This window comes from Ranitomeya variabilis, chromosome 1 (assembly GCF_051348905.1).
Source record: "Ranitomeya variabilis isolate aRanVar5 chromosome 1, aRanVar5.hap1, whole genome shotgun sequence".
NCBI lineage: Eukaryota > Metazoa > Chordata > Amphibia > Anura > Dendrobatidae > Ranitomeya > Ranitomeya variabilis.
The window spans coordinates 1,103,673,048-1,103,700,498 of record NC_135232.1 but is presented as its reverse complement, the minus strand read 5'-3'; the positions used below and the strand labels follow the sequence as shown (position 1 = coordinate 1,103,700,498).

General features: G+C 45.0%; 2 protein-coding genes across 2 annotated transcripts in view; one reads left to right on the top strand and one right to left on the bottom strand.

The window, feature by feature from the left end:
* The window catches only part of EVC2 (EvC ciliary complex subunit 2), a 179,627-nt gene extending 174,074 nt beyond the window's left edge, over nucleotides 1–5,553 (bottom strand). The window contains exon 1 of the mRNA XM_077280123.1: nucleotides 5,141–5,553. Within this exon, the coding sequence (XP_077136238.1) occupies nucleotides 5,141–5,410 (270 nt within the window). The 5' untranslated portion in view covers nucleotides 5,411–5,553. The remainder of the gene's footprint in view (nucleotides 1–5,140) is intronic.
* Nucleotides 5,554–5,727: 174 nt separating this feature from the next.
* Nucleotides 5,728–27,451, top strand: part of EVC (EvC ciliary complex subunit 1) — a 122,757-nt gene continuing 101,033 nt past the window's right edge. The window contains exons 1-2 of the mRNA XM_077280124.1: nucleotides 5,728–6,076; nucleotides 26,866–26,991. Of these exons, the coding sequence (XP_077136239.1) occupies nucleotides 5,909–6,076; nucleotides 26,866–26,991 (294 nt within the window). The 5' untranslated portion in view covers nucleotides 5,728–5,908. The remainder of the gene's footprint in view (nucleotides 6,077–26,865; nucleotides 26,992–27,451) is intronic.

Genomic DNA, 27,451 nt, shown 5'->3' with positions numbered 1-27,451 from the left:
CGGCACTCGGTACCGGAGCATTCAGCTGCATAGAAATACATGCAGCCGCACATTCCGTTCCCGAGTGCCGGCGGCAGTGCCAGATATTGAGGCCCGAGTTTCTCACATGGCACTCGCCTCGCAAGTGTGACCCCGGTCTAAACCTCATACACTCCCCACTCCTGTAGGAGTTTGGAAAGGAGGGAACAAACAAGTGCTGGGTCCTACTGTCATAATGAGATTCCTGGGGCCCAGAGGAAGTGATTCTGAGGCAGAACTTCCAACTATGCAAAACATGTGCCCTTTGGTGAGCAATAGGATTTAATAGATTATTTGTCGAGAATCATGTAAGAAATAGGCCAAAGGGAATCTTTTGGGCTCCTAAGATCTTCTAGTATTTGGACAGTCCTAACAATCCAGTAAAAGTGGAGTCTCCCTTTAAGGCTGCTGTATAGTGGGATCAGTGCTGTAAGACTCACCACATCATTACCTGCCATATCTTAGTATGCAAATTGTTGGACCTTAAATAACACTATCACACTCATCTTCCCTGAGTAATAATGCCTAATTTAACGTTGCGACTGATACCTTTGCAGACTGGGTCAGAAAGCTGAATTGCAATTACAGCAGATAAAATCTCGGCATACATAATAAATCCAGTATTGTTAAAAGCTTATATCCAGCAAGACATTAATACGGCAGTAATTCCCAAAGCAAGAGTCATTTCCCTCAAACCTGAAAACTAATTTCACAAGTTATTACTGATTGAACTGAATATTAAATCACAATTAATGAATGTGAAGTTTTTCAGAGACGTGGGATCATTGATATGAGCCAGAAGAGTTTTTAATACCAGACTATTTGCAGTTTTACAATCCATACTGGGCCAGTAAGTCAGACTTCCCCAGAGACTCCAGTTCAAAACCCTAACCACGACATACAAAGCCATCCACAACCTGTCTCCTTCATACATCTGTGACCTCGTCTCCCGGTACTTACCTACCCACAACCTCTGATCCTCACAAGATCTCCTACACTACTCCCCTCTTATCTCCTCTATACAAAATTATTAGCTTGAAATGTATCCTGCTACATTTGGTTAAACATATAATTAACTCATCCCTAATTGGGCTGTTTCTCTTTGGCGCCACTGTAAGAGGAAGCGATGGTACCCCAAAGAGCACCTGCATGATGTGTCAATGTGGAAGACTGCCATCTACTGGAAAAAAGGAACTATGCGGAACCCACTGGCACCGGAAGAGTTGCAGAGGGAACGAGTTTGTGTGCGGCACCTGGTCAGGTGTCTGGGATGAAGAAGTTCCCGGATATAAAGGGCCTGCATTCCAAACCGCGGGTGATTTGGAACCAAGAATCTGAGTGGTGCGAACGTAAGCCAGACACGACACTGAAGCCAGTGTGAGCTAGCAGGGTGCTGGCCATTGTCAAACAACCCGGACAAAGCCCAGTGAGAGTCAAAGACCCAACTACACCGGTCAAGACCTGAGACCCAGATCTACACAAGTCAAGAGCCAGAGCCCAGACTGCACCAGTCTAGGTCCGAATCCCAGATCTGCACCAAAGTCCAGAGGGAGTCCGACCGGGAGCCAGAGCCTAGCCCTCTGTCCCCTAGTTCCAGGACACACCCGCCGTCGGTCAAGCACCAAAGTTCCAAGAGGAGACTTCAACCGGAGAAGGACACATGCGGTGATAAGAGGGAGACACGAGTGAGACAGGCCATCACTTCTTACACGAACAGATACAATACAGGGTTCGGCCTGGGTAAGGACAACAGGTGGGGTGGGGGTTGGTAGGGGCAAAAGGAGGCTCAGCATTTCTTAATAGACTTCGTTAGGAGGACTTGTGGCCTAGTAGGAACACCCGGTAACCCTGCTAGGGACATTATGTCAAGAGGAGCTAGCATAGCACCTCTCCCAGGAAAGGGTGTACCACCCATGCCAAAGGGACACTTGAGTAATCTTTTAAGAGACTTCTCCGATAATTCTAATTGAACAGTAAGACTTATCCCGTGTTTTGCATTGTATAACCCACTTGTGTTTGTGCTATTTTCTGTTGTTAGACTTCTTCTCAGTTCCTCAGATTCCCACCATGATGGAAGCAATAAATAGTTTTACTGTCTGTTCCACCTTGTGCTCTTCTGTGCGTTGCATCCATTCTCCTGCTTACACGACTGTGATGTTAGGTGGAATTGATGAAGCTACTCGCAACTGAATTTCTAGATTTGCGTCGGTCTGGAGGCAGACAACTCTTTGCGGCAAATTTTGAAAATTGCAGTCCCCCGGAATCAGCCCATGTGCCGGAGGAAAAAGGTTTTCCACCTCCGATTACAATTATTAGATATAAAGGGCTCATGCACATGATCATATTACAGATTCATGCATGTGGGCATAGTGTATCTTGATCTCCCCCCTTTAAAGAAGACCTGTCACCAAGCCAAAAGCGGTCATTTTGCCTTTTTCTTTTTTAAGTCCGCCGTACAGTTCCAGAGATATGGGCCTATTTATTAATAACCTTTTTTTAGCTCTCTGGATCCTCTGGGGCGTGTCATTAGGCTGTACCGCATTATTACCCTTTGTGCCACTCCCCTTGTGAAGGCCATAAAAAAGAGAAAAGGCCTGTATCTCTGGCACTGTATGGTGGATTTAAAAAAGGCCAAAAAATGGCCTCACTAACATAAAAGCAAAACAGCCCATTTTTATCTAGTGACAGGTCCTCTTCTAGAGGGGCACAGCAGGCACCAAGCCAGTGCCAGGATAAGCACCCCACTTGCTTGTTTTGTCATATAGCAAAAAAGTAGAGTTCCCTCCTATGGAGAGACTGGAACCATACGCTCGCCTGTAGAATTTTGCCATGTTTTATTGTGCCTGTGCCAAATAAAGTTCTCCCCGCGTCCCTTCCACCTGTGCCACTACATTACAGGGGTGCAAAGGGGTTTCTCCTGTCAGAATCCATACTTTGTATCTTTTATTTGGGTAATTGCATTATCATTGTCAGCAGCATAATCCCCCCAAGTGAACAGGGGATGTGCTGCCGACAACACGCACACTTTATAGAGACAACTGTGGCATGAATGATTAATCTGTCCCTGTCCAGCTTCATCTGCGCTCATCCGTTGCACCATGGTGCATTTTGTTCTGCCACTTTCGAGGTAATACCACAATGTTTTCACCAAGATATTCAAAAATTTTGGTAAACAGTGTTTTTTTTTTAGTTATGGAAAAACTGATGGGACTCATAGCTATCCACCACCAATGCTCTAAAGCTCCATTTATGCCACCAATGCTGCAAAGCTCCATTTATGCCACCAATGCTGCAAAGCTCCATTTATGCCACTAATACTGCAAAGCTCCATTTATGCCACCAATGCTGCAAAGCTCCATTTATGCCACCAATACTGCAAAGTTCAATTTATGGCACCAATGCCGGAAAGCTCCATTTATGCCACCAATACTGCAAAGCTCCATTTATGCCACCAATGCCGCAAAGCTCCATTTATGCCACCAATGCTCTAAAGCTCCATTTATGCCACCAGTGCTCCAAAGCTCCATTTATGCCACTAATGCTCCTAAGCTCCATTTATGCCACCAGTGCTCTAAAGCTCCATTTTTGCCACCAATGCTCTAAAGCTCCATTTATGCCACCAGTGCTCCAAAGCTCCATTTATGCCACCAATGCTGCAACGCTCCATTTATTCCACCAATGCCGCAAAGCTCCATTTATGCCACTAATGCCGCAAAGCTCCATTTATGCCACTAATGCTGCAAAGCTCCATTTATGCCACTAATGCTGCAAAGCTCCATTTATGCCACCAATGCTCTAAAGCTCCATTTATGCCACCAGTGCTCTAAAGCTCCATTTATGCCACCAATGCTCTAAAGCTCCATTTATGCCACCAATGCTCTAAAGCTCCATTTATGCCACCAATGCACCACAAAGCTCCATTTTTGCCACCAATGCTCTAAAGCTCCCTTTATTTTGTATGGGACTGCCAGAAAAAGCAGAGCGCTGTTCTATGCTATCTCTAGCAGCCCCATTCAGAATGAATAGAATAGATACCTACGCAGGCACAGCTAATGCTCCTTTCTGATCAGACTCTTTAGTTCCCCGTACTCAGGATTGCTGGGAGCCCCAGAGATCACACTCAGGCCGGGGTCACACTTAACGTATGAAAAATCGGTCTGATTCTCTCAGCCGAGAGTCGCACGAGTGTTCTCCGTATGGTCCGTGTGTAATCTGCTTGCAATGCGATGATGCCATTTTCTCTCACCCATGTATCTGTATGACATCCGTATGACTTTACATTTCTCACTGATTTTCCTCATTGAATTTAATGGCTCAATGGGCTGAAATGACGAAAATGTGTGCCTATTTCTCGCAAGTCACACTGATGGTCCGTGTGGTGTCCGATTTTTTTCTCGCACCCATAGACTTGCATTGGCGAGACTCGGGCAATATACGCGTACAATTGCAGCATGCTGCGATTTCACTAGCACCCTGTATACGCCTGAAAAAAATACGGTGATGTGAGCTTCCCCATAGATTTACACTGGTCCGAGGGCTATGTGATGTTTTCTCGCATAGCACTTGGCCGTATTCTACGCTAGTGTGACCCCGGCCTCACACTGATCAGCAAGGTATTCTAACCCTACATAAAAATCAGTACCTTTATAGATTACTATAGTTCTAGGGTCACCAGTGTATTTTCTCTTATCCGAGAGAATCGGGCTGATTATGGTAATCACACTGATCAGAGTGTGATCATAGTGTAATCCGATTTTCTTGGATGAGGAGAAGATGAAAAAAAAATGTCTATATCTTCTCCTCCTTACTGTCAGTTTGTGGAAATCAGACTGCACTTGGATGTCATCTGAGTGCAGTTCGATTTTTTTCCACGAACTCAATAACTTCCGTGTCAGAGTGGGATCTGAATAAAGGATTCAACTCAGGCATGCTACGATTTTTTTCCACGGATCCCCATGGTCCTAGAAAAAAAATCGGACGTGTGCACGGCCCCATAAAATAACATTAACCGAGTGCGATCTGATGCACATGGGACCCCCATTTTTGGATCAATGCTGGTCCCAGACACCATCTAGCCCTCTTCACACAGCAGACAGGTCCCCTACAGTCAATCACCTCTTACCTGAGCCGCCAGGCTATCTGCAGGGCTCTTGACCAGGAGCTGACAGTTAGTAGTGACACAAGGTGATCTTGCATCCATAAAGGCTTTGGGGTCCTCAGGGTCCCTCTCATGTATCTCAGCCTTAGTCCCAATTAATAAAGAGGTGCCAGAAATCATGGTGGAAGCCCTTGAAGAGTGCAGAGAAGTCACATAGAGGACCATGATGACCATTGCAAGAGATGGGTGACTCCTGATATTGGTTGGCACCCTCACATCTCTGCCAACCTCCATGGTATGGTAAGTCTAAGGTTGGGGGTCTCAGCTTGGCATGGGGTCTTCTGTGCTTGGCACCTTCATCATTCTGGATGGAGATTCGGTTCTCTGGGTGATACAATGTGGGAAGTTGCTCGGAACTGGTTACATTGTGCGAACTCCTGAGCACTTCCAGGAGGGGAGGAAGGACTTGGGACACAAGAGTGAAAAAAAGTCAGTTTTAGGAATGTGAGCTCCCTCCTCCTGGCAGAGATTGGGCAGTAATGTGAGCCCTCTCCTTCCTCCCTCCATTTGTGCTGCTTTTTTTTTTTTTACTTCTATCTACTTTGCATCATGGGATTTGTAGTGAAGTTTATGAGCAAAACTTCCATGGAAACTTTTCTTGAGCTGAGAACTTAGAATATTTACCCTGAGGCTTTGCACCTAACAATGGGGTGGCTGCAGCCATCAGCACATGTATGGCAGCACTAGGACATGTCATCAGCCTGGTGTATAGCTGTATACTGAGCTGTGGCCATGGCTGGCAGTGGCTGCTCCTCTGATGCAGTGCTGACCTTCTCAGTGGACTCCCTCCAGGTGGTCCCTGGGCTGCTGGCCACTGCAGTGGTGCTGGGCATGGTCACTGGGGTGGTCGCTGCAGGACTCCTGTGCTGGCTTGTGCTCCTGCCACTACTCTCCAGGAAGGTAGGAGACCACTTCATGTATCTCTGTGGGCAGCAAATGGTTCTTCATGTTTATTATACTACATATTTGTTATAGATTTCTTACAGTTGTATCATGTTTGTGTTGTTTTACTGCCTCGCCCCGATTCAATGGAGAATATGTTGTCACTACGTAACGTACTTTAGGAAATATTCCACATATTATTAATTATTATTATTATAGCGTCATTTGTTCCATGGCGCATTCATTATATGTGAAAAGGAGTATACATAAAAATAAGTGCAATAATCTTCAACAAAACAAGTCACCAACTCGTACAGGAGAGAGGACCCTGCCCGCGAGGGCTCACAGTCTACAAGGGATGGGTGAGGGTAGAGCTGGTTGTGTATGGGGGAACGAGGGTTACAGCAGGTTGTAGGCTTGTCGGAAGAGGTGGGTCTTCAGGGTCCTTGTGAAGGTTTCGATGGTAGGCGAGAGTCTGATGTGTTGTGGTAGAGGGTTCCAGAGTATGGGGGAAGCATGGGAGAAGTCTTGTATGCGATTGTGGGAAGAGGAGATAAGAGGGGAGTAGGGAAGGAGATCTTGTGGGGATCAGAGGTTGCGTGTAGGAAAGTACCGGGAGACGAGGTCACAGATGTATGGAGGAGACAGGTTGTGGATGGCTTTGTATGTCATGGTTAGGGTTTTGTACTGGAGTCTCTGGGCAATGGGGAGCCAGTGAAGGGATTGACAGAGGGGAGAGGCCGGGGAATAGCAGAGAAGAAAGGCCACAAAACAAGAGGTTGCAGTAGTGGAGACTGGAGATGATGAGTGCATGCATCCGTGATGTAACTAGCGTCTGATGGGCCCCGGAGCAAGATTTGGACCGCCTCCCCCCATCCTGAATTAATATATATATATGCCCCCTCCATCCTGGTATATATGTCCCTCATCCTGGCCCCATCCTGGTATATATATCCCCATCCTGGTATATATATCGCCCATTTTGTTATATGTTCCTTATCCTGGGCCCCATCCTGGTATGTTTCCCAAGTTCTGCCATTGTCCTTTAATGTATTAGAAACAAAAACCCATTATACTCTAGAGGGGCGTACATAGAAGTCATGCAGTTCCATTGAAGTTTAATTCAGTCCTCCATATAGTTCTTGCATCCCATACTCCTCGATATAATCTGCTGCACTGCCCAAAGAAATCCATGTAGTATAATGCACAGCCCATAGTCATCCATGTAGTATAATACACAGTCCATAGTCATTCATAAAGTATAATGCACCTCCATAGTAGTAATCCAAAAAGTATAATGTCCCCCATAGTCATCCATAAAAGATAACGCACTCCCCATAGTCATCAATAAAAGATAATGCACTCTATAGTAGTCCTACATAAAGTATAATGAACCCCTATAGTCATGCATAAAGTATAATCCACCCCCATAGTCATCCATAAAGTATATTGCACCCCATAGTCATCCGTAAAAGATATTCCATAGTAGTCATCTACAAAGTATAATGCACCCATAGTTATCCATATATTGGTATGGCCACTGATTTAAAAAAAAATACTCACCTTTCCTTCCCTGGTGCGTCGTTCTCTTGTGAAATCAGCAGCTGACTTCGGAGTGCGACCGGAGCACATAATTCACTGCCATGCACCCCCCTTCACGTGCATGCCAACATTAGCTGCTGGCCCCTAATTGGCCGGCAGCGTGTATTGTGGCGCACACATCCAATGTCTCAATACGCACCAATACGCTTCAACTGGATGTGCGTTGGAGGGTGCACAAGTGCACATTTTCGAAACAGTGAAAGGGTGGGCACTTTGTAAGGTGATACCATGTAAGCCTCAGATTTGTCCAGTCCTGGTGAAATTTTCAGCAAACAAATCACAACCAAGGGCATAATGATTGCGGTCGCTGAGAGTGCAACTGTGACTGGGCCCATGCAGGAGGGAGGCCTGCCGACACCAGTGCCTATTTTAACTGGATGTGCATCCTCGCTGGATGTGCATTGTGGTGCAGAAACCCGATGTCTCCCTGCACTGCAATACATGCCAGCATCATGTGCCGCCAATGGTGGTCACATTAAAGTCAGATACCGACCTCTGCGCCGGCTATGGAAGAGTACGCCGCATGTTGTGAGAGTGGGGGAAGATAGCAATAATTGTTTATTTCTATTTTAAATGTGTTGGATAATAGCGGCAGACAGGGTGCCATCATTATAGGAAGGCGAGCAGGACATTGTACCAGGAAAGAGCCTAGGATGGGAGACATTATACCAGGATGGGGCCAGGATGGGGGACATTATTAGTGGAAGGGGCCCAGGATGGAAAACATTATTCCAGGAAGGGGCTCACGACGGGAGCATTAAACAGGAAGGGGTCAGGATGTGGAACATTATTACTGGAAGAGGCTCAGGATGGAGGACATTATACCAGGAAGGCGCCAGGATGGGGGGCATTATTACTGGAAAGGGCCCAGAATGGAGGACATTATTCCAGGAAGGGGCCCAGGACGGGGGGCATTAAACCAGGAAGGGGCCAGAATGTGGGACATTATTAATAGAAGAGGCCTAGAATGGGGGACATTATACCAGGAAAGGGTCAGAATGAGGGACATTATTAGTGCAAGGGGTCCAGGATGGAGGGCATTTTTCCACAATGGGGCCCAGGATAGAGGATATTATAACTGGAAGGGTGTAAATAAAGTGGAGGTTGATCATTTACACTGCCAATCCAGTCATTATTTATAGGAGTGATGAAGACCAGCCAAGCACATGGATCATTTTTCTTCGGCACTCCAATTAGGAATGAATGGAGCAGAATTGGGGATAATCGACCACTGCTCCATTCACATGGGGCTCTATATAACCTTGGGATTGGCGGTGTGCCCCAACAGTCAGACCCTGAGCAGTCAGGAAGTTGTCCCCTATGCCATAGATAAGGAAGAACTTTCAATCTTGAGAAGGAGTGAACTATTATAAAAATATATGAATAAATTCTTCACACAGAATTTTTACCTATTTAGATAAAAATAAACTCAGTGTTGGATGTTCACGTTAAGGTCATTGTGATCCAGGAGGTGATTATATGAGTGTGACACGACTCTCTACAAACGTGGGATGACAGTGATAATGCACAATGTCATGGCTTGTATTGTAGGGGGAACCTGCAATGTTGGCTATCACATGACAGCAGTCTGTTAATAACCCGTCGTCTGGGGACCGCTCGAGCCATCAACATGCTGCCAAAATGTTATCAGGGGCGAAGGGACAGAGATCATACCACAAGGCCTCTGACTGTCATGTCTCTCAGCTAGGCCGCAGTCCCTGATAATATTCTTATTACTGTGGTAACCACCGCCATCCATCTCAGGAAAGGAACGAGCCTCTCCTTGTAGATTATAATCCTGACCCTCTGTATTTGTATTCCACCTTCTTCTGTAATCTTGGCTGCTAATGACGGGCTCTTCAGGATGTTGGTCACCATGGCATCGTGTCCGTCCGTCTATATGAGGATAATTAGTATTATATATGGCGTCATCTTTCCTGGCACATATAGGAAACACAATGTGAGAGAAACCTTGAAAGGGTTGTTCACTACTTTTGTATTGACAGGTTTAGATAAGAGTTGGGGGGCATCAATTCGTCAGGATGGGGTCGTGAGAGCCGACTCTTACCTGTCGGCATCCACAGCTCTTATTTTGATTAGGCGTCCCATATGCTTCACACCTCAATGGTGACATGGGACCAGGACGGCTAACCAAAACAAAAGCCTTAGATGCTGACAGAGAAAAGTCAGTTCTCAGGGCTTGGGGATGCTGATTCCTGACATGGCCGATTGACCGGGTCGTGCTAATCGGTTTTGCCAACTCTACGTAGTATAGTTCACCAGTATAAGACCAGAGAGGGGCCGACGTTCACCTCCCCAATCCACCAATCATCAGTTATAAGTGCCTGTTGAAGAAATAGGAGCTGGTCTGCAGTACCCAGGAGCGGCCCTTACACAGGGTGCAGAGCTACGGAGTTTCAAATCCATTCACTATTTACATCTGGCCACCACCACGTGTGTTAACAGCTGATTGGTGGGGATGCTGGGTGTTAGACCACTATACAGGGCAGATCTAGGGGGATCAGGCACGTCATGTAGACCCCAGGGTGTCATTCCAACCCATTGGCACCCCATGATCATGTGAAAGGGGCACTGATGGGCTTGGTTTGTGACGCGCTTCCGGCGCATGTATGTTAAATGCCGCTGTCATACGCAGAGTTCAGGCTGCTAAGCGAGTGTGATCGACAATTTTGAAGTCATTCAACCCTTGTTCCCGGATTCTTTACACCGGCTGAGGAACAATGACTAGTAGATCAATCTTGTAAAAAAGAGGACAGCGCCACAACGGTCAGTGATGAGAAAAAACTTACAGCTTTAATCTGCCAACTGCGGCGACATTTCGGTATAAACCTTTATCAAGCAACCTTGATAAAGGTTTATACCGAAACGTCGCCGCAGTTGGCAGATTAAAGCTGTAAGTTTTTTCTCATCACTGACCGTTGTGGCGCTGTCCTCTTTTTTACATTATGGATTGGACTTTTTAGCTGGGCTGACCCCCTGGCAAGGACTTGCGTCCACAGGCCTAGGAAGGCTGTAAGGGACATAGGGTGCGGTTTAACCTATTTTTTGGATTAGTAGATCAATCTGTCCCAATACAGTATCATGTTATCAGCAGCAGATCTGCAGTTTTCACCGGGAGATGTGCTGCTGAGAACAATTATTTTTGTTCCGGCATAAACAATCCAATCACTCTATGAATAGGCAACATTTTGATTTTTTAGTATAGAACACCCCATAGTCCTTCACATAGCATAATGTACCCCATATATCCCATATAGTATAATGTGCCCCATAGTCCCCCATATAGTATAATGTGCTCCATAGTCCTCCATATAGAATAATGCAATCCCCATTGTCCTCCATATAGTATAATGTGCACCATAATCCTCCATAGAGGGTAATGTGCCCCATAGTGTTTCTTATAGTATAATACACTCCCCATAGTCCTCCATATAGAATAATGCACTCCGCATAGTCCAATAAGAGTATAATGCAGACCGCATATAGTACAATTCACCCCATAGTCCTTGATACAGTATAATGCAGCTCTCCCGTAGAATATAATGCACTTTTTAGATTTGGCGTAGAGACGGTTAGTTCTTAATCTTAGTAGAACCTGGAGAACGTCCCTCCTGTGTGTTGGCAGATCAGGAGAGAATACCAAGATGTTGTCCAGGTATACCACTACACACGTATAGAGCAGATCACGGAAGATGTCGTTCACCAATTCTCGGAAGACGGCTGAGGCATTACAGAGTTCAAAACGCGATAGTCGCAATAGCCATTGTGGGTGTTGACAGCCATCTTCCACTTATCTCCCTTGCGAATTCAAACCAGGTTGTATGCCACTTGTAGGTTAAGCTTCGTGAAGATTCTGGAACTCTTCAGGCGATCAATCAGCTCGGAGATCAGGGGTAGAGGCTACTTATTTTTACGGTGATTTGGTTAAGACCCCTGTAGTCAATGCAGGGTCACAGAGAACGGTCCTTCTTCTTCACAAAAAAACCCTGCTCCATCCGGAGATGAGGATTTCCGGATAAATCCCCTAGCGAGGTTCTCTTCTATATACTTAGACATAGCACGAGTCTCAGTCTTGGACAGGGGGTAGATTCGGCCTCGTGGAGTTGAGGTGCCCGGCAGAAGGTCAATCAGGCAGTCATACGGCCTATGAGGTGACAAGGTCTCCGCCTCCTTCTTGTCTAAGACGTCTGCATACATCCAAGGCCATTAGTAGAAGAAGTAGGAGATCGAATGGGAGCAAGGCACATTTCGTGACATCCTAAGCCCCAAAGGAGTACTTCTCCAGACCTCCAGTCCAGAATAGGTTTGTGTTTTTGCAGCCACAGAAGACCTAGAAGTAGAGGATAAGAGAGACCAGACAGCACATGAAGAGAAATCTTCTCCAAATGCAGCATCCCAACCTGAAGCTCCACGGGCTCCGTGATGAACTGGATGGTCTCGGGAAGAGGATTTCCATCCACTGAATAAATCACCAATGGATCTGGAAGACTTAGGAATCTTATAGTGCTTGACCACAGCCTTTTGAGCAAAGTTACCTGTGGAGCCGGAGGCCTGGTGGGCTAATTCAACAAAAGACCCTTTTCCGCAGGAGAAAGATGCAGTCAGGGTCAATGATGGAGAGGTATAAGTCTTGCCCAGGGTAGCCTCTCCTACAGACCCTAGGCACTGGCGTTTCCCGGTCTCTCAGGGCTGGGACGAATAAGGTGTTCAAGGCTGCTGCAGTAGAAGCATTTCCCTTCGGCCCGACGAACCTCTTGGTGGCGCTTGGATAGCTTCACCTGGTCAACCTGCATAGGTTCCAGTGAAGAAGTCGCAGCAGGAACTTGCTTAATGATCGGTCGTTGAAAGGTGGGAGCCAGGCGTACCGATCTCTCGTGGTTCACCTCTTTGGTCCGTTCCAGGAACCTAATGTACCAGGTCATCCAAAGAGGTGGGTATCTCCTGGCCAGCCAGTTCGTTCTTGATTCGCCCGGAGAGACCTTCGCAGAAGGTTGCCACCAGAGCCTCATTTTTCAAGCGAGTTCTGAAGACAAGGTAAGAAAATGGACCACATACTGGCCCACGGAGATGTTACCTTGGTGTAACCGGAGCAGAGAAGAGGCTACAGAAGAAATGCGAGCGGGCTTGTCGAAGACCTTACGAAAGGCTTCCAAAAAGGACTGTAGGTTCGACGCTAAGGCTACGTTCACATTTGCGGCCAGCGCCGCAGCGTCGGGCGCCGCAGCGGCGCCGCATGCGTCATGCGCCCCTATATTTAACATGGGGGCGCATGGACATGCGGCCCACTTGCGTTTTGCGCCGCATGCGTCGCTGCGGCGCCCGCGTCCAGGCGCAGAGGACGCAGCAAGTTGCATTTTTGCTGCGTCCAAATTCAATGAAAAAAACGACGCATGCGGCGCAAAACGCAGCGTTGTGCATGCGTTTTGCTGCGTTTTTGTTTGCGTTGTGCGCTGCGGCGCCGACGCTGCGGCGCACAACGCAAATGTGAACGTAGCCTAACGGATCCCCTCTTTCCCACAGAGGATTGAGCCATGCTAGGGCCTCACTAGATAGATATGACTTGATGAAGGACACTTTGGCTTGGTCCGAGTTGAACTGATGAGCCAGGAGTTTGAAGTGCAACGTGCACTGGTTAATGACCCCTCAACACAGGGCGGGATCTCTGCCAATGCGTGGGGAGCCGACAGACGAGGTCCAGAACCTGGTGCATAACTGGCTGCCTGGTGGGTCATTGTGGTGGTTACTGCCGCCTGAGAGGGTGTAGAAGCGGCCGATACTGCCAGCGTATCAAAACGGTTATTCACAGACCGTAAATGTGATAGAATTTTGTCCTGCCGATCCTTCTGGCCGGAGACTTACTGGTATAGTTCCGAGATGGAAGACGCCTGGGAGCCAGTGCATTTCATGGCCTGTGCAAACTGTAATGTGCTGGGTGGTGGACCACTTTGCTAAAGTCCAAGGAAGACCTTGAGGGGCGTAACTGGGAGCCTCACCCAATCTGACCATGGACATGCAGCAGCTAACGACACCGAGGTCTATGGAAAGACAAGGAAGGTGATCCAGGTGCTACTCCGGGACTGACCTTGGGTAGATGGCAGCTGACCCCTAGGAACAGGTCGCTGGGATGGCCTGGGGGAATGTCCAACAGATACAGACAGGCAGAGAAGATGACCAGAACCGCAGGTGCAAACTTTGCAGTCTGACGGAGAGATGAGCACTGGCAGGTGCAGCTGGCTCAGCTGCTATTAAGTTGAGCACTGGCGGATCCAGCTGGCTCGGCTGCCATTGAGGTGAGCACTGGCAGGTGCAGCTGGCTAGGCTGCCGCTGAGGAAAGCACTGGCGGGTGCAGCTGGCTCGGCTGCCATTGAGGTGAGCACTGGCAGGTGCAGCTGGCTAGGCTGCCATTGAGGAAAGCACTGGCGGGTGCAGCTGGCTCGGCTGCCATTGAGGTGAGCACTGGCAGGTGCAGCTGGCTAGGCTGCCGCTGAGGAAAGCACTGGCGGGTGCAGCTGGCTCGGCTGCCATTGAGGTGAGCACTGGCAGGTGCAGCTGGCTAGGCTGCCATTGAGGAAAGCACTGGCGGGTGCAGCTGGCTCGGCTGCCATTGAGGTGAGCACTGGCAGGTGCAGCTGGCTAGGCTGCCGCTGAGGAAAGCACTGGCGGGTGCAGCTGGCTCGGCTGCCGTTGAGGAAAGCACTGGCGGGTGCAGCAGACTCGACTGCCGTTGAAGAAAGCACTGGCGGGTGCAGAAGGCTAGGATACAAGTTCTTGGACCTGACAAGCGTGTTAGGAACAAGTAGTGCGACTTTTGTCACTTTCTAATTGCCATCCTTGTGTAGTGTGGGATCTGTCACTATCTGCTTGTCCTCCATGCATAGTGCAGGATCTGTCTTCCTACCTGTCCTCTGTGTGTAGTTCAGGGTCTGTCACTCTCTACCTTTCCTCCATGAACAGTGTGGGGTCTGTCATTCTCTATCTTCCTTCCATGTGTAGTGTGGGGCCAGTTACTCTCTAGCTGTCCTCCATGAGTAGTGCAGGGTCTGTCACTCTGTACCTTTCCTCCATGTGTAGTACAGGATCTGTCACTACCTATCTTCCCTCAATGTGTAGTGCGGGGTCTGGCACTCGCTACCTGTCTTCATTATGTAGTACAGAGTCTATCTCTCTTATCCTGCTTTTCATGTGCAGTGCGGGGTTTGCCATTCTCTATCTGACCTCCATGTGTAGTGCGGGGTCTGTCACTCTGTAGCTGCCCTCTATGTGTATGGTCAGGTCTTTCTGCATAGTGCAGGGTCTGCCACTCTCTACCTGTCTTCTGTGTCTAGTGCAGGGTTTATTACTCTTTAACTGTCCCCCCGACCAGCAAGATCCTTTGTTGATCGGCTGCAGCGGTGATGTCTCAGTGACAAATTACTGGGCTCGGTGAGTTATGCCATCTACATTGTTGGAGACGCTGAGCCCAGTGATTGGCTGCAGCAGTTACAAGTCCTATAGTCAATCTGCTGTCTCGATCTCTGTTCAACAAAGGCAGGGACGGAGAAGCCACGCTGGATGTAAAGAGGGCAAGTAAAAGCTCTGTGTGTAATTTTAGACCTTAGCAACCTTATGTAAACACCTATACACACAATCCATGTAATTAAGGCTTAAATGCAAGTATCGTAGAGAACACCAATTTAAAAAATTGCGCGCCAATAAAATCAATATAACCTTTATTAATATTAAATAAAAACAAGCATATAAATATGATGAATGCAGAATAGAAAACCACAAGCAAAGAAAAAACCAGGGGATATCGCTATAAAAATAATAAAGCCATAATGAAAAAAACCTTTGCTGAATGAATAATAAATATAATGCCATGTATAGGGGTATATTTGTTGTAAACAATTTACTTTACAGTCTAGACTGGTAAGTCGATACCAAGATAAAAGTAAAATAAATGTTTTTACTGCAACTGACTATCTACTATATAATCGTCTAAGGGTCACTTCTGTTTGTCTGTCACGGAAATCCCGCGTCGCTGATTCAATCAACGACGGGGACAGTCTGGCCGCGAATTCGCCTTTCCCTACTCCCCACCAGTCAGTGCCCCCATTGCGGTTTAGCAGTCCGTTAAACAGACTGTGTTACACCGCGGCAAAACTCGGTGTAACGCAGTCTCTTAACACTGCTATTAACCCTGTGTGACCAACTTTTAACTATTGATGCTGCCTATGCAGCATCAATAGTAAAAACATATAATGTTAAAAATAATAAAAAAATTAAAAATAATTATATTCTCACCTTCCGGCGTCTTTCCCGCTCCATGCGATGCTCCGGTCCCAAGAAACCATTGCGGCAATGACCGGAAATGACGTAGCGGTCTCACGAGACCGCTACATCATCACGTGTTATTGCCGCAATGCATTACTGGGAGCGGAGCGGAGCGACGAGCATTGCTAAAGGCCTGGGCTGGATCTGGGGGCCGCCGGAAGGTTATTATATAACTATTATTTATTTTCTTTTTTAACAGGGATATGGTGCCCACATTGGTATATGCTACGTGGGCTATGTTAGATACTGCAAGGGCTTTATACTACGTGGCTGTGCAATATACTTCGTGGCTGTATTATATACTACATGGGCGGTGCTATATACTACATAGTTACATAGTTACATAGTTATTAAGGTTGAAGGAAGACTGTAAGTCCATCTAGTTCAACCCATAGCCTAACCTAGCATGCCCTAACATGTTGATCCAGGGGAAGGCAAAAAAACCCCATGTGGCAAAGAGTAACTCCACCATGGGGAAAAAAATTCCTTCCCGACTCCACATACGGCAATCAGACTAGTTCCCTGGATCAACGCCCTATCAAGGAATCTAATATATATACCCTGTAATATTATACTTTTCCAGAAAGGTATCCAGTCCCCTCTTAAATTGAAGCAATGAGTCACTCATTACAACATCATACGGCAGAGAGTTCCATAGTCTCACTGCTCTTACAGTAAAGAATCCGCGTCTGTTATTATGCTTAAACCTTCTTTCCTCCAGACGTAGAGGATGCCCCCTTGTCCCTGTCTCAGGTCTATGATTAAAAAGATCATCAGAAAGGTCTTTGTACTGTCCCCTCATATATTTATACATTAACATAAGATCACCCCTTAGTCTTCGTTTTTCCAAACTAAATAGCCCCAAGTGTAATAACCTATCTTGGTATTGCAGACCCCCCAGTCCTCTAATAACCTTGGTTGCTCTTCTCTGCACCCGCTCCAGTTCAGCTAGGTCTTTCTTATACACCGGAGACCAGAACTGTGCACAGTATTCTAAGTGTGGTCGCACTAGTGACTTGTATAGAGGTAAAATTATGTTCTCCTCATGAGCATCTATGCCTCTTTTAATACATCCCATTATTTTATTTGCCTTTGTAGCAGCTGCCTGACACTGGCCACTGAATATGAGTTTGTCATCCACCCATACACCCAGGTCTTTTTCATTGACGGTTTTGCCCAGAGTTTTAGAATTAAGCACATAGTTATACATCTTATTACTTCTACCCAAGTGCATGACCTTACATTTATCCCCATTAAAGCTCATTTGCCATTTATCAGCCCAAGCTTCTAGTTTACATAAATCATCCTGTAATATAAAATTGTCCTCCCCTGTATTGATTACCCTGCAGAGTTTAGTGTCATCTGCAAATATTGAAATTCTACTCTGAATGCCCCCTACAAGGTCATTAATAAATATGTTAAAAAGAAGAGGGCCCAATACTGACCCCTGTGGTACCCCACTGCTAACCGTGACCCAGTCCGAGTGTGCTCCATTAATAACCACCCTTTGTTTCCTATCCCTGAGCCAGCTCTCAACCCACTTACACATATTTTCCCCTATCCCCATTACTCTCATTTTATGTAACAACCTTTTGTGTGGCACCGTATCAAAAGCTTTGGAAAAGTCCATATATACTATGTCCACTGGGTTCCCTTGGTCCAGTCCGGAACTTACCTCTTCATAGAAGCTGATCAAATTAGTCTGACATGAACGGTCCCTAGTAAACCCGTGCTGATACTGGGTCATGAGGTTATTCCTCCTCAGATACTCCAGTATAGCATCCCTTAGAATGCCCTCCAGGATTTTACCCACAGTAGAGGTTAAGCTTACTGGCCTATAATTACCGAGTTCAGTTTTTGCCCCTTTTTTGAATATTGGCACCACATTTGCTATACGCCAGTCCTGTGGTACAGACCCTGTTATTATGGAGTCTTTAAAGATTAAAAATAATGGTCTATTAATGACTGTACTTAGTTCCTGCAGTACTCGGGGATGTATCCCATCCGGGCCCGGAGATTTGTCAATTTTAGTTATTTTTAGACGCCGCCGTACTTCCTGCTGGGTTAAGCAGGTGACATTTAATGGGGAATTTTTATCACTAGTCATTTTGTCTGCCATGGGATTTTCTTTTGTAAATACTGATGAAAAAAAGTCATTTAGCATATTGGCTTTTTCCTCATCCTCATCCACCATTTCACCCAGACTATTTTTAAGGGGGCCAACACTGTCATTTTTTAGTTTCTTACTATTTATATAGTTAAAGAATATTTTGGGATTATTTTTACTCTCTCTGGCAATGAGTCTCTCTGTCTCAATCTTTGCTGCCTTGATTTGCTTTTTACAGAATTTATTTAATTTTCTGTATTTATTTAATGCCTCCTCACTACCTACTTCCTTTAATTCTCTAAATGCTTTCTTTTTGTCCCTTATTGCGCCCCTTACAGCTCTATTTAGCCATATTGGTTTCCTCCTATTTCTAGTATGTTTATTCCCATACGGTATATACTGTGCACAGGTCCTATCCAGGATGCTAATAAATGTCTCCCATTTTCTTTGTGTATTTTTGTGTCTCAGGATATCGTCCCAGTTAATTGCACCAAGATCCTCTCTCATCCGTTGGAAATTTGCCCTCCTGAAGTTTAGTGTCCTTGTCACCCCCCTACTACCCATCTTATTAAAGGTTACATGAAAACTTATTATTTTGTGATCACTATTCCCCAAGTGACCCCCAACCCTTATATTTGATATGCGGTCTGGCCTGTTGGTTAATATTAGGTCTAGCAGTGCCCCCCTCCTTGTTGGGTCCTGAACCAGTTGTGAAAGGTAATTGTCTCTCATAGTTGTCAAAAACCGATTACCTTTACTGGAACTGCAGGTTTCTGTTCCCCAATCTATTTCAGGGTAGTTGAAGTCCCCCATAATAATGACTTCTCCTTGAGTCGCAGCTTCATCTATTTGCTTTACGAGGATATTCTCCATTGCTTCCATTAGTTTTGGAGATTTATAACAAACCCCTATCAGTAATTTATTATTTTTTCCCCCTCCCCTTATCTCCACCCACAGGGACTCTACATTTTCATTAAATTCACCTATATTATCACGCAGGATGGGTTTTAAGGAAGATTTTACATATAGACACACCCCACCCCCTCGCTTATCTGTACGGTCATTTCTGAACAGGCTATAGCCCTGCAAGTTAACAGCCCAGTCATGGCTCTCATCCAGCCATGTTTAAGATATCCCCACCATGTCATAATTATGTTCCAACAACATTAGTTCTAATTCATCCATTTTGTTGGCGAGGCTTCTGGCATTAGTATACATGCACTTGATGTTCCTCTCTGTACCTCTATTCTTTCTTAAATTATTAACTGTTCTAACCCCACCCCCCATGCCACCGCCACCCCCAACTTCCTTATTTGTGCCCAGCTCTCTATCTGCACTATCTTCCCCTCCTATAAAATGAATACCCTCCCCCCCAATCCCTAGTTTAAACACTCCTCCAACCTTCTAACCATTTTCTCCCCCAGCACAGCTGCACCTTCCCCATTGAGGTGCAGCCCGTCCCTAGCGTAGAGCCTGTAGCCAACTGAGAAGTCGGCCCAGTTCTGCAGGAACCCAGTCTCCCTGGGATTGTCAGCCTTTTTCTGCGGTAGGTACTCTGTTACGGTGGTGTACTTATTATACTATTATTATGCTGTTAGCCAGGACTATTATTGTGATCTCATATACCATTATAGCTATTATTGTGTCCTATTATAGTCTGCATATGGAATACCGCATTTAAATACCGCATAGTATTATTCCACCCATTTTTTTCTTTATGTTTGTTTCTTTTTTAGGTTACTTTATATATTTTTGATTATTTTTTATGGGTAACATTGCAGTGTAACTATGAAGTACTGCCATCCTTTGCTAGCTAGGACGACTATTATGACTTCATATACCACTATGGCTACTATTGTGTCCTATCGTAGTGTGCATATGGAATACAGTATTTAAATACCGCATAGCATTACTCCACCCATTCTTTTTCTTTATGTTTGTTTCTTTTTTAAAGTTACTTTTTATATTTTTGATTATTTTTTATGGGTAACATTGTGGTGCAACTATGAAGTACTGCCATCCTAGGTACGTGCCTCCCTGTCATCTTTATAACGCCCTCTCTGTGTAGCCACTTTTTCCCTCCGTACACTTGCTTGTTATCTTCAATAAAGTTTTTTCTAAGTTATAACTCTGACCTTGTGTCATCTTTTTCAGTGTTGATATTTAATATATGATGATAGGTCATATAGTCCTTGGTACTAATGGTATTAATACCTGATTAATTATATATAACCATGAGCTGTCTCTATATGAGTTATTGTGTTATATACTGTGTGGGCTGTGTTAAATACTGCGTGGGCTGTTATATACTGCGTGGGCTGTGTTATATACTGCGTGGCCTGTGTTATATACTGCATGGGCTGTGTTATATACTGCGTGGGCTGTGTTATATACTACGTCTCTGTGCTATATACTACGTGGGCTGTGCTATATACTACGTGGCTGGGCAATATACTACGTGGCTGGGCAATATACTACGTGGCTGTGTTATATACTACGTGGGCTGTGTTATATACTGCGTGGGCTGTGTTTATATACTACTTGGGCTGTGTTATATACTACATGGGCTGTGTTATATACTGTGTGGGCTGTGTTATATACTGCGTGGGCTGTACTATATACTACTGTACATATTCTAGAATACCCGATGCGTTAGAATCGGGCCACCATCTAGTATAATATAATTTAGTAAATCAGCATGAAGCATTCATTACAGTGAGTAAATATAAAAAAATAGCAGTAAAACCCCCATCTTTATAAATGATCCAGAAGGGATCATATCACAGTTATGTCCATTATATATTTACCTGGCTCCAGTAGTGCATCATCAATGTCAGAAGGTGATATCCCACTGTACCCAATGCGTGTTTCGCAAGAACAGCTTCATCTAGGGAGCAACCCTATGGCACAATAACAGTTTAAAAGTGAAATCCCTATAACTGCCAAACTGTCCATGCTATATATCTGCAGTCCTTGCTGGTTATTATTTTCGATGTATGGTTACCCAAAAAGAAACCTATCTATTAGAATAATGTACTCTAAGAGAGCAAGGACTTCCTTCGGAGCTGAAAAAATTTAAGAAACTGCTTGGTTGGTCTTTTTGTCCAACTTCCCAAAAGATGTGGTGTGATTTTCAGAAATAATTTTAAAAAAATTTTTGATTCTGCACAATTCTCCCCATCCTTAGTGCAGTCAATAACATCCTCAGTGCTGAACCAATCGCCTTTATTGCTGCTGCTGATAAACCTTTTATCCAGCATAGAACATATCAGAGCAGAGCTTCTATTTGAGCATATAGAAGGCTGAATGGTTCCCCTTTCATGTAACTGTGCAGAGATTAGTGAGAGTAACAACATGTGGGAGCCCAGTGACAGAGATCAAGTGGCCGCTGGCAGTGAGGAAGTGAGAAGATTAAAGAGGGACAGGGCTGCACAAGGCAGCAGAGAGGTGACGATAAAATGAAATGTCACATTTAACTAAGTGTCAGCTTAACTTTGTCCTTCACCAACCTGCAACTCACAGACTTCAAAGAAACGGCGGGGTACTGGTCACAAGTGACGTTTTTATAGGACTGGAAACAGGCAGTCGTATTATTTTTTGCCAGTAATAAAGTCTAAGTTTCCTTCTTGTCTCCAGCTTCCAGAGATGAGCGGATCTTTTGACATTAGATTTTTCTGGCTTCGCTTGAATCTGAAAACTGGAAAGCTTGTAATTTCTCATAAAATACACATGGAGAAGAGGAGAGAGAGAAAGGAACCTGATGACTATAAGGTCTTACTTTGTACAAGAGATAGCGAGAGAGGACCCCGCTGACCATAAGAGTTTATACTCTACAGGAGAGAGAAGACCTCACTGACCATAAGAGCTTACACTCTACAGGAGAGAGAGGACCCCACTGATCATAAGAGCTTACACTCTACAGGAGAGTGAGGACCCCGCTGACCATAAGAGCTTACACTCTACAGGAGAGAGAGAACCCCACTGACCATAAGAGCTTACACTCTACAGGAGAGAGAGGACCCCGCAGACCATAAGAGCTTACACTCTACAGGAGAGAGAGGACCCCGCTGACCATAAGAGCTTACACTCTACAGGAGAGAGAGGACCCCGCTGACCATAAGAGCTTACACTCTACAGGAGAGAGAGGACCCCGCTGACCAGAAGAGCTTACACTCTACAGGAGAGAGAGAACCCCACTGACCATAAGAGCTTACACTCTACAGGAGAGAGAGAACCCCACTGACCATAAGAGCTTACACTCTACAGGAGAGAGAGGACCCCGCAGACCATAAGAGCTTACACTCTACAGGAGAGAGAGGACCCCGCTGACCATAAGAGCTTACACTCTACAGGAGAGAGAGGACCCCGCTGACCAGAAGAGCTTACACTCTACAGGAGAGAGAGGACCCCGCAGACCATAAGAGCTTACACTCTACAGGAGAGAGAGGACCCCACTGATCATAAGAGCTTACACTCTACAGGAGAGAGAGAAACCCACTGACCATAAGAGCTTACACTCTACAGGAGAGAGAGGACCTCACTAACCATAAGAGCTTACACTCTACAGGAGACAAAGAGAGGACCCCACTGACCATAAGAACGTACACTCTACAGGAGAGAGAGGACCCCACTGACCATAAGAGCTTACACTCTACAGGAGACAAAGAGAGGACCCCACTGACCATAAGAACGTACACTCTACAGAGGAGATAGAGGACCTCACTGACCATAAGAGCTTACACTCTACCCGAGAGAGAGGACCCCACTGATCATAAGGCTTACACTCTACAGGAGAGAGAGGATCCCACTGACCGTAAGAGCTTACACTCTACAGGAGAGAGAGGACCCCACTGATCATAAGAGCTTACACTCTGCAGGAGAGAAAGAGAGGACCTCACTGACCATAAGAGCTTACACTCTACAGGAGAGAGAGGACCCCACTGACCGTAAGAGCTTACACTGTACAGGAGAGAGAGGACCCCACTGACCGTAAGAGCTTACACTCTACAGGAGAGAGAGGACCCCGCTGACCATAAGAGCTTACACTCTACAGGAGAGAGGACCCCGCTGACCATAAGAGCTTACACTCTACAGGAGAGAGGACCCCGCTGACCATAAGAGCTTACACTCTACAGGAGAGAGGACCCCGCTGACCATAAGAGCTTACACTCTACAGGAGATAGAGAAGACCTCACTGACCATAAGAGCTTACACTCTACAGGAGATAGAGAGGACCCCGCTGACCATAAGAGCTTACACTGTACAGGAGAGAGAGGACCCCGCTGACCATAAGAGCTTACACTCTACAGGAGAGAGAGGACCCCACTGATCATAAGAGCTTACACTCTACAGGAGATAGAGAGGACCCCGCTGACCATAAGAGCTTACACTCTACAGGAGAGAGAGAAGACCCCCTGACCATTAGAGCTTACTCTCTACACGAGAGAAAGAGGACCTCACTGACCATAAGAACTAACACACTACAACAGTGAGAGAGCACGACCTCTTGGCTCCCTAACGCTGGGTTATTTTTTGCCTTTGCACTTAGAATAGTAAATCCATAGCTCCCACCAGTTTCAGATCCAGGCCTGATTTTGGGGAGCTGTCCTACGAGATCAGAGCTATGTCCCAACCTTCACCAACTCGGTCTGCAATGTGTTTCCTGCAGTCTTCACTGCTACCTTTTTCCTCCTCCCATTTTTCTGGGGGATGTGGTTCGCGTCTCTCTGTTCTGTACATATGAAAATGTATTTAAATAACTCCTCCTTCTCTTTTCTTGAAGATTGATCTCATTGGGATTTGAACTCCCAACCTGTATCATTGCAGTCACCAGCAAAATCAATGGGTCACAGACTGCACTGAAAAGTGAAGGAGAATTTTCTGTAGTTGAAAGTAAATTGTATTTCATTGTACTGGAATATAGAAATTCATCACTATATACAGTAGCAGTGCATTTCTATGTACCTGTGTATTAGAGTTAAGAAAATAGCATAAAAAATGGCATGATGGTTTTTTTTTACAATTCTGACCAGTGTCACTTTATGTGGTAATAACTCTGGAACTCTTCAACGTATCCAAGTGATTCTGAGATTGTTTTTCGTGACACATTGTACTTTATGGTAGTAGTAAATTTAGGCCGATTATTTTTTATGATTATTTGTAAAAAAAAATTGAAAAATTTGAAAATTTTGCAATTTTCAAACTTTCAATGTATTTGTTCTTAAACAGAGTGTTGCATCACACAAAATGGATAATAAATAACATTTATCACATGTCTACTTTACATTACCATCATTTTGAAAACATAATTTTTTAAAGAACTTAAAAGGGTTAATAATTTATCAGCAATTTTCTCATTAGCTTTTACTGGCTATTAAAATAGGGGGACCTCCCCAAAAAATGACGTGGGGTCCCCCTATATTTTATAGCCAGAAAGGCTATGCAGACAGCTGCGGGCTGATATTCATAGCCTAGAGAGGGGCCACGGATATTTCCCCCCCCCCCCGGCTACAAATACCAGTCTGCAGCTGCCCCAGAAATGTCGCATCTTACAGGACCCTATAGGACCCTCAGTGACACACTGACAGGAGACAATGGCTCCTGCAGTGCATCACTGAGAGGTTACTATAGTTCCGAGTCTCACTTTATGGCGATTGCTGCATGGGAAATTTCTCACACAGCAATGCCAAAAGTGAGACTATTTTTTTCACAGAATTTTGTAACGTTGAGGTGTATTGACGATTTTGACTCCATGGGTGTTTTCAAAAAACAAACAGAAATAGATTTTTTTAAAACTTTGAAGTCAATGGAAAACGGATCCATAAATTAGTCATCCATTTTTCCTAAATTTGTAACAGATGCATTTTTTCTTACTAAATCCAGTAGTGGATCCTTTTTTGCTTACTGAATCCAGCAGTGGATCCTTTTTTGCTTACTGAATCCAGTAAGTAAAAGTCAGATCGATTACGAATGAAATAAAAACGTATAGCTGATTAGTGGATCAGGTTTGCATAGACTTCAAAGTTAAAAAAAACTGATCCAGCAGAGATCAGTTATTTAGATAAGGACTAAAAAGTTTTGTCTGCACAAAACTTTTTTTTTACAACGGATTGCTGCTGGATCCGTTCTAACTGATCACTACTGGACATGCGAACACGGCCTAAAGAGTTGTCCAGGTTTGAGATAAAAGTCTGCTGTAACCCTCTTGCCAGCAGCAAGGCTACAGTACAAATAGATATGCGTGGCCTCCCTCAATTCAGTTGTCATATGATCGCCCAATGTTGCTCTCTGTACCGGAGAATCCTGACAGCGTGCTAACCGCGCACTATGAGGATTCAATAGTCTGCAGTCACTTACCTTCTGAAGCCTTTCATCAAAAACCTGGACAACCATTTTAGAGTGCGGAGGAACAAAAGCTTCAGCTGTGTAAAATCAGAATAAGGCCGGAGACACACTAGCGTAGCCCATCTGATGCGAGAGCCTCGGATGTAATATTCTAATGACACTCGGCTCCTGCTCTGCTGCAAGCAGAAGCCAAGTGTCAGTGCTTTGTGCTCCAAACCTCTGGCATGAGAGAATCATAGCACAGGTGCGGAGGAGATGGAGAAAGTAATTTCTCCATCTCCTCTACTGCCGACGTCAACAGGAATCGCACTGCACTCAGGTGATATCCGAGTGCAGTGCGATGTTTCACACACACCCATCGACTTAGATGGATGAGTGTGATCCAATTCATGATGTAATTGCAGCATTCTATGATTGTTTTTCACATGCTAATTCGGCAAAAGAAAATAATCAAAGATATGAGTTGCCCTATAGGTTAACATTCTGCCGAGCGCAATCCGATTTTTTTTTTTTTATCAGATTGCACTTGTCCGATTATATCACAAGAGGGGAAGAGCCCTTACTGTTGATATTTTGCAGATGACTTTTCACCATATTTTTCATGTTGATTGTGAAGAGCAGAATAAAACGTGTTTTTTTGCATTTCTGTTGCGGAGATATTAGCAGTCAAAGTATTTGGCACCTAATGAGTTATCTTTTATTAAGTCCAGTTGGGTGTTGTCAGTTCATTTTCACGGGGGGCGTGTACCTCTTTTCCCTGTATGATGCTGGCCAATCATAGGCAGACAGCAATACAGCAGAAAAAGAACACACCCCCCATAATGGTTTAGATTTCTCTGTGTGTGAGTGACCCATGTTTTTTTTGTTTTTCTATTAATGGAGTAATGTGAGGGTTTGTTTTTTTTCTCATGTCAAGCTATAATTTTTATTTGTACCATTTTAGAGTATTTTATATTGCATTTTTTGGGGAAAAGCAAGAGACCAATAAAAAGCAATTCTGAAGTTTAACTTTTGTTAATTTTGGCACATAGAATAATATTTTTATATTTTAATCAGATTTTTAATTATTTAACTTTTTTCATTTACCGTATTTCTTTGTTCTCTTAGTGGACTTGAATCAGGGGACATTGATTGCATGTTTTTTACACTAGATGGGCTTGATAGAAGGATTGAGATAGCAGCACCTTGACTGCCTTGTTGCCCATCAGCTCCCCGAGATTGCCCACTCCGTACATCTGCCTGCTATCTGTGCTATTTGTGATGATAATATACAGATCACAGATTAAGCGGTCCGCATTTGAGCAGTTACCATATGTCACTTAGATAAAGTTTTCTATGGTCGGTGGGTCATCGTGGCCGTAGTTTCATCTCTACAGGAATGAACATTTTCACACTGGACTTATTTTTTTTTTGCTGCAGGAAAAGGAAAAAGTTGTTATTCAGGAGAACAGCAAGCCTGATGTTATCCAGGACACCCATGATGTGGCCTCTAAAGCCAAGAAGAAGATGAAAGTGAAAGACTTCAGACTGCAGCCCCTGCAGGAGGTAAGTCATTACTGTGGTGTGGAAGAGTGGCTTTTACAGTGTCCACTTTAGAACATGATCAGATATCAAAGTCAAACATCAGAATAATGTCTTTTTTGACATGTGACTTTGACATTTGAATATGAAATTTGACTTTTACATCTGACGTTGATTTGTAACTTTGACATCTGACTTTAACATCTGATTCTGACATCTGACTCTGACTTTGAGATCTGTGCTCGATATTTAACTCTAACATCTGCCTTTGACCTCTGACTTTGAGATCTGACATCTGACTCTGACCTCTGACTTTGAGATCTGACATCTGACCTCTGACTTTGAGATCTGACATCTGACTCTGACCTTTGACTTTGAGATCTGACATCTGACCTCTGACTTTGAGATCTGACCTCTGACTTTGAGATTTGACTCTGACCTCTGACTTTGAGATATGACTCTGACTCTGACCTCTGACTTTGAG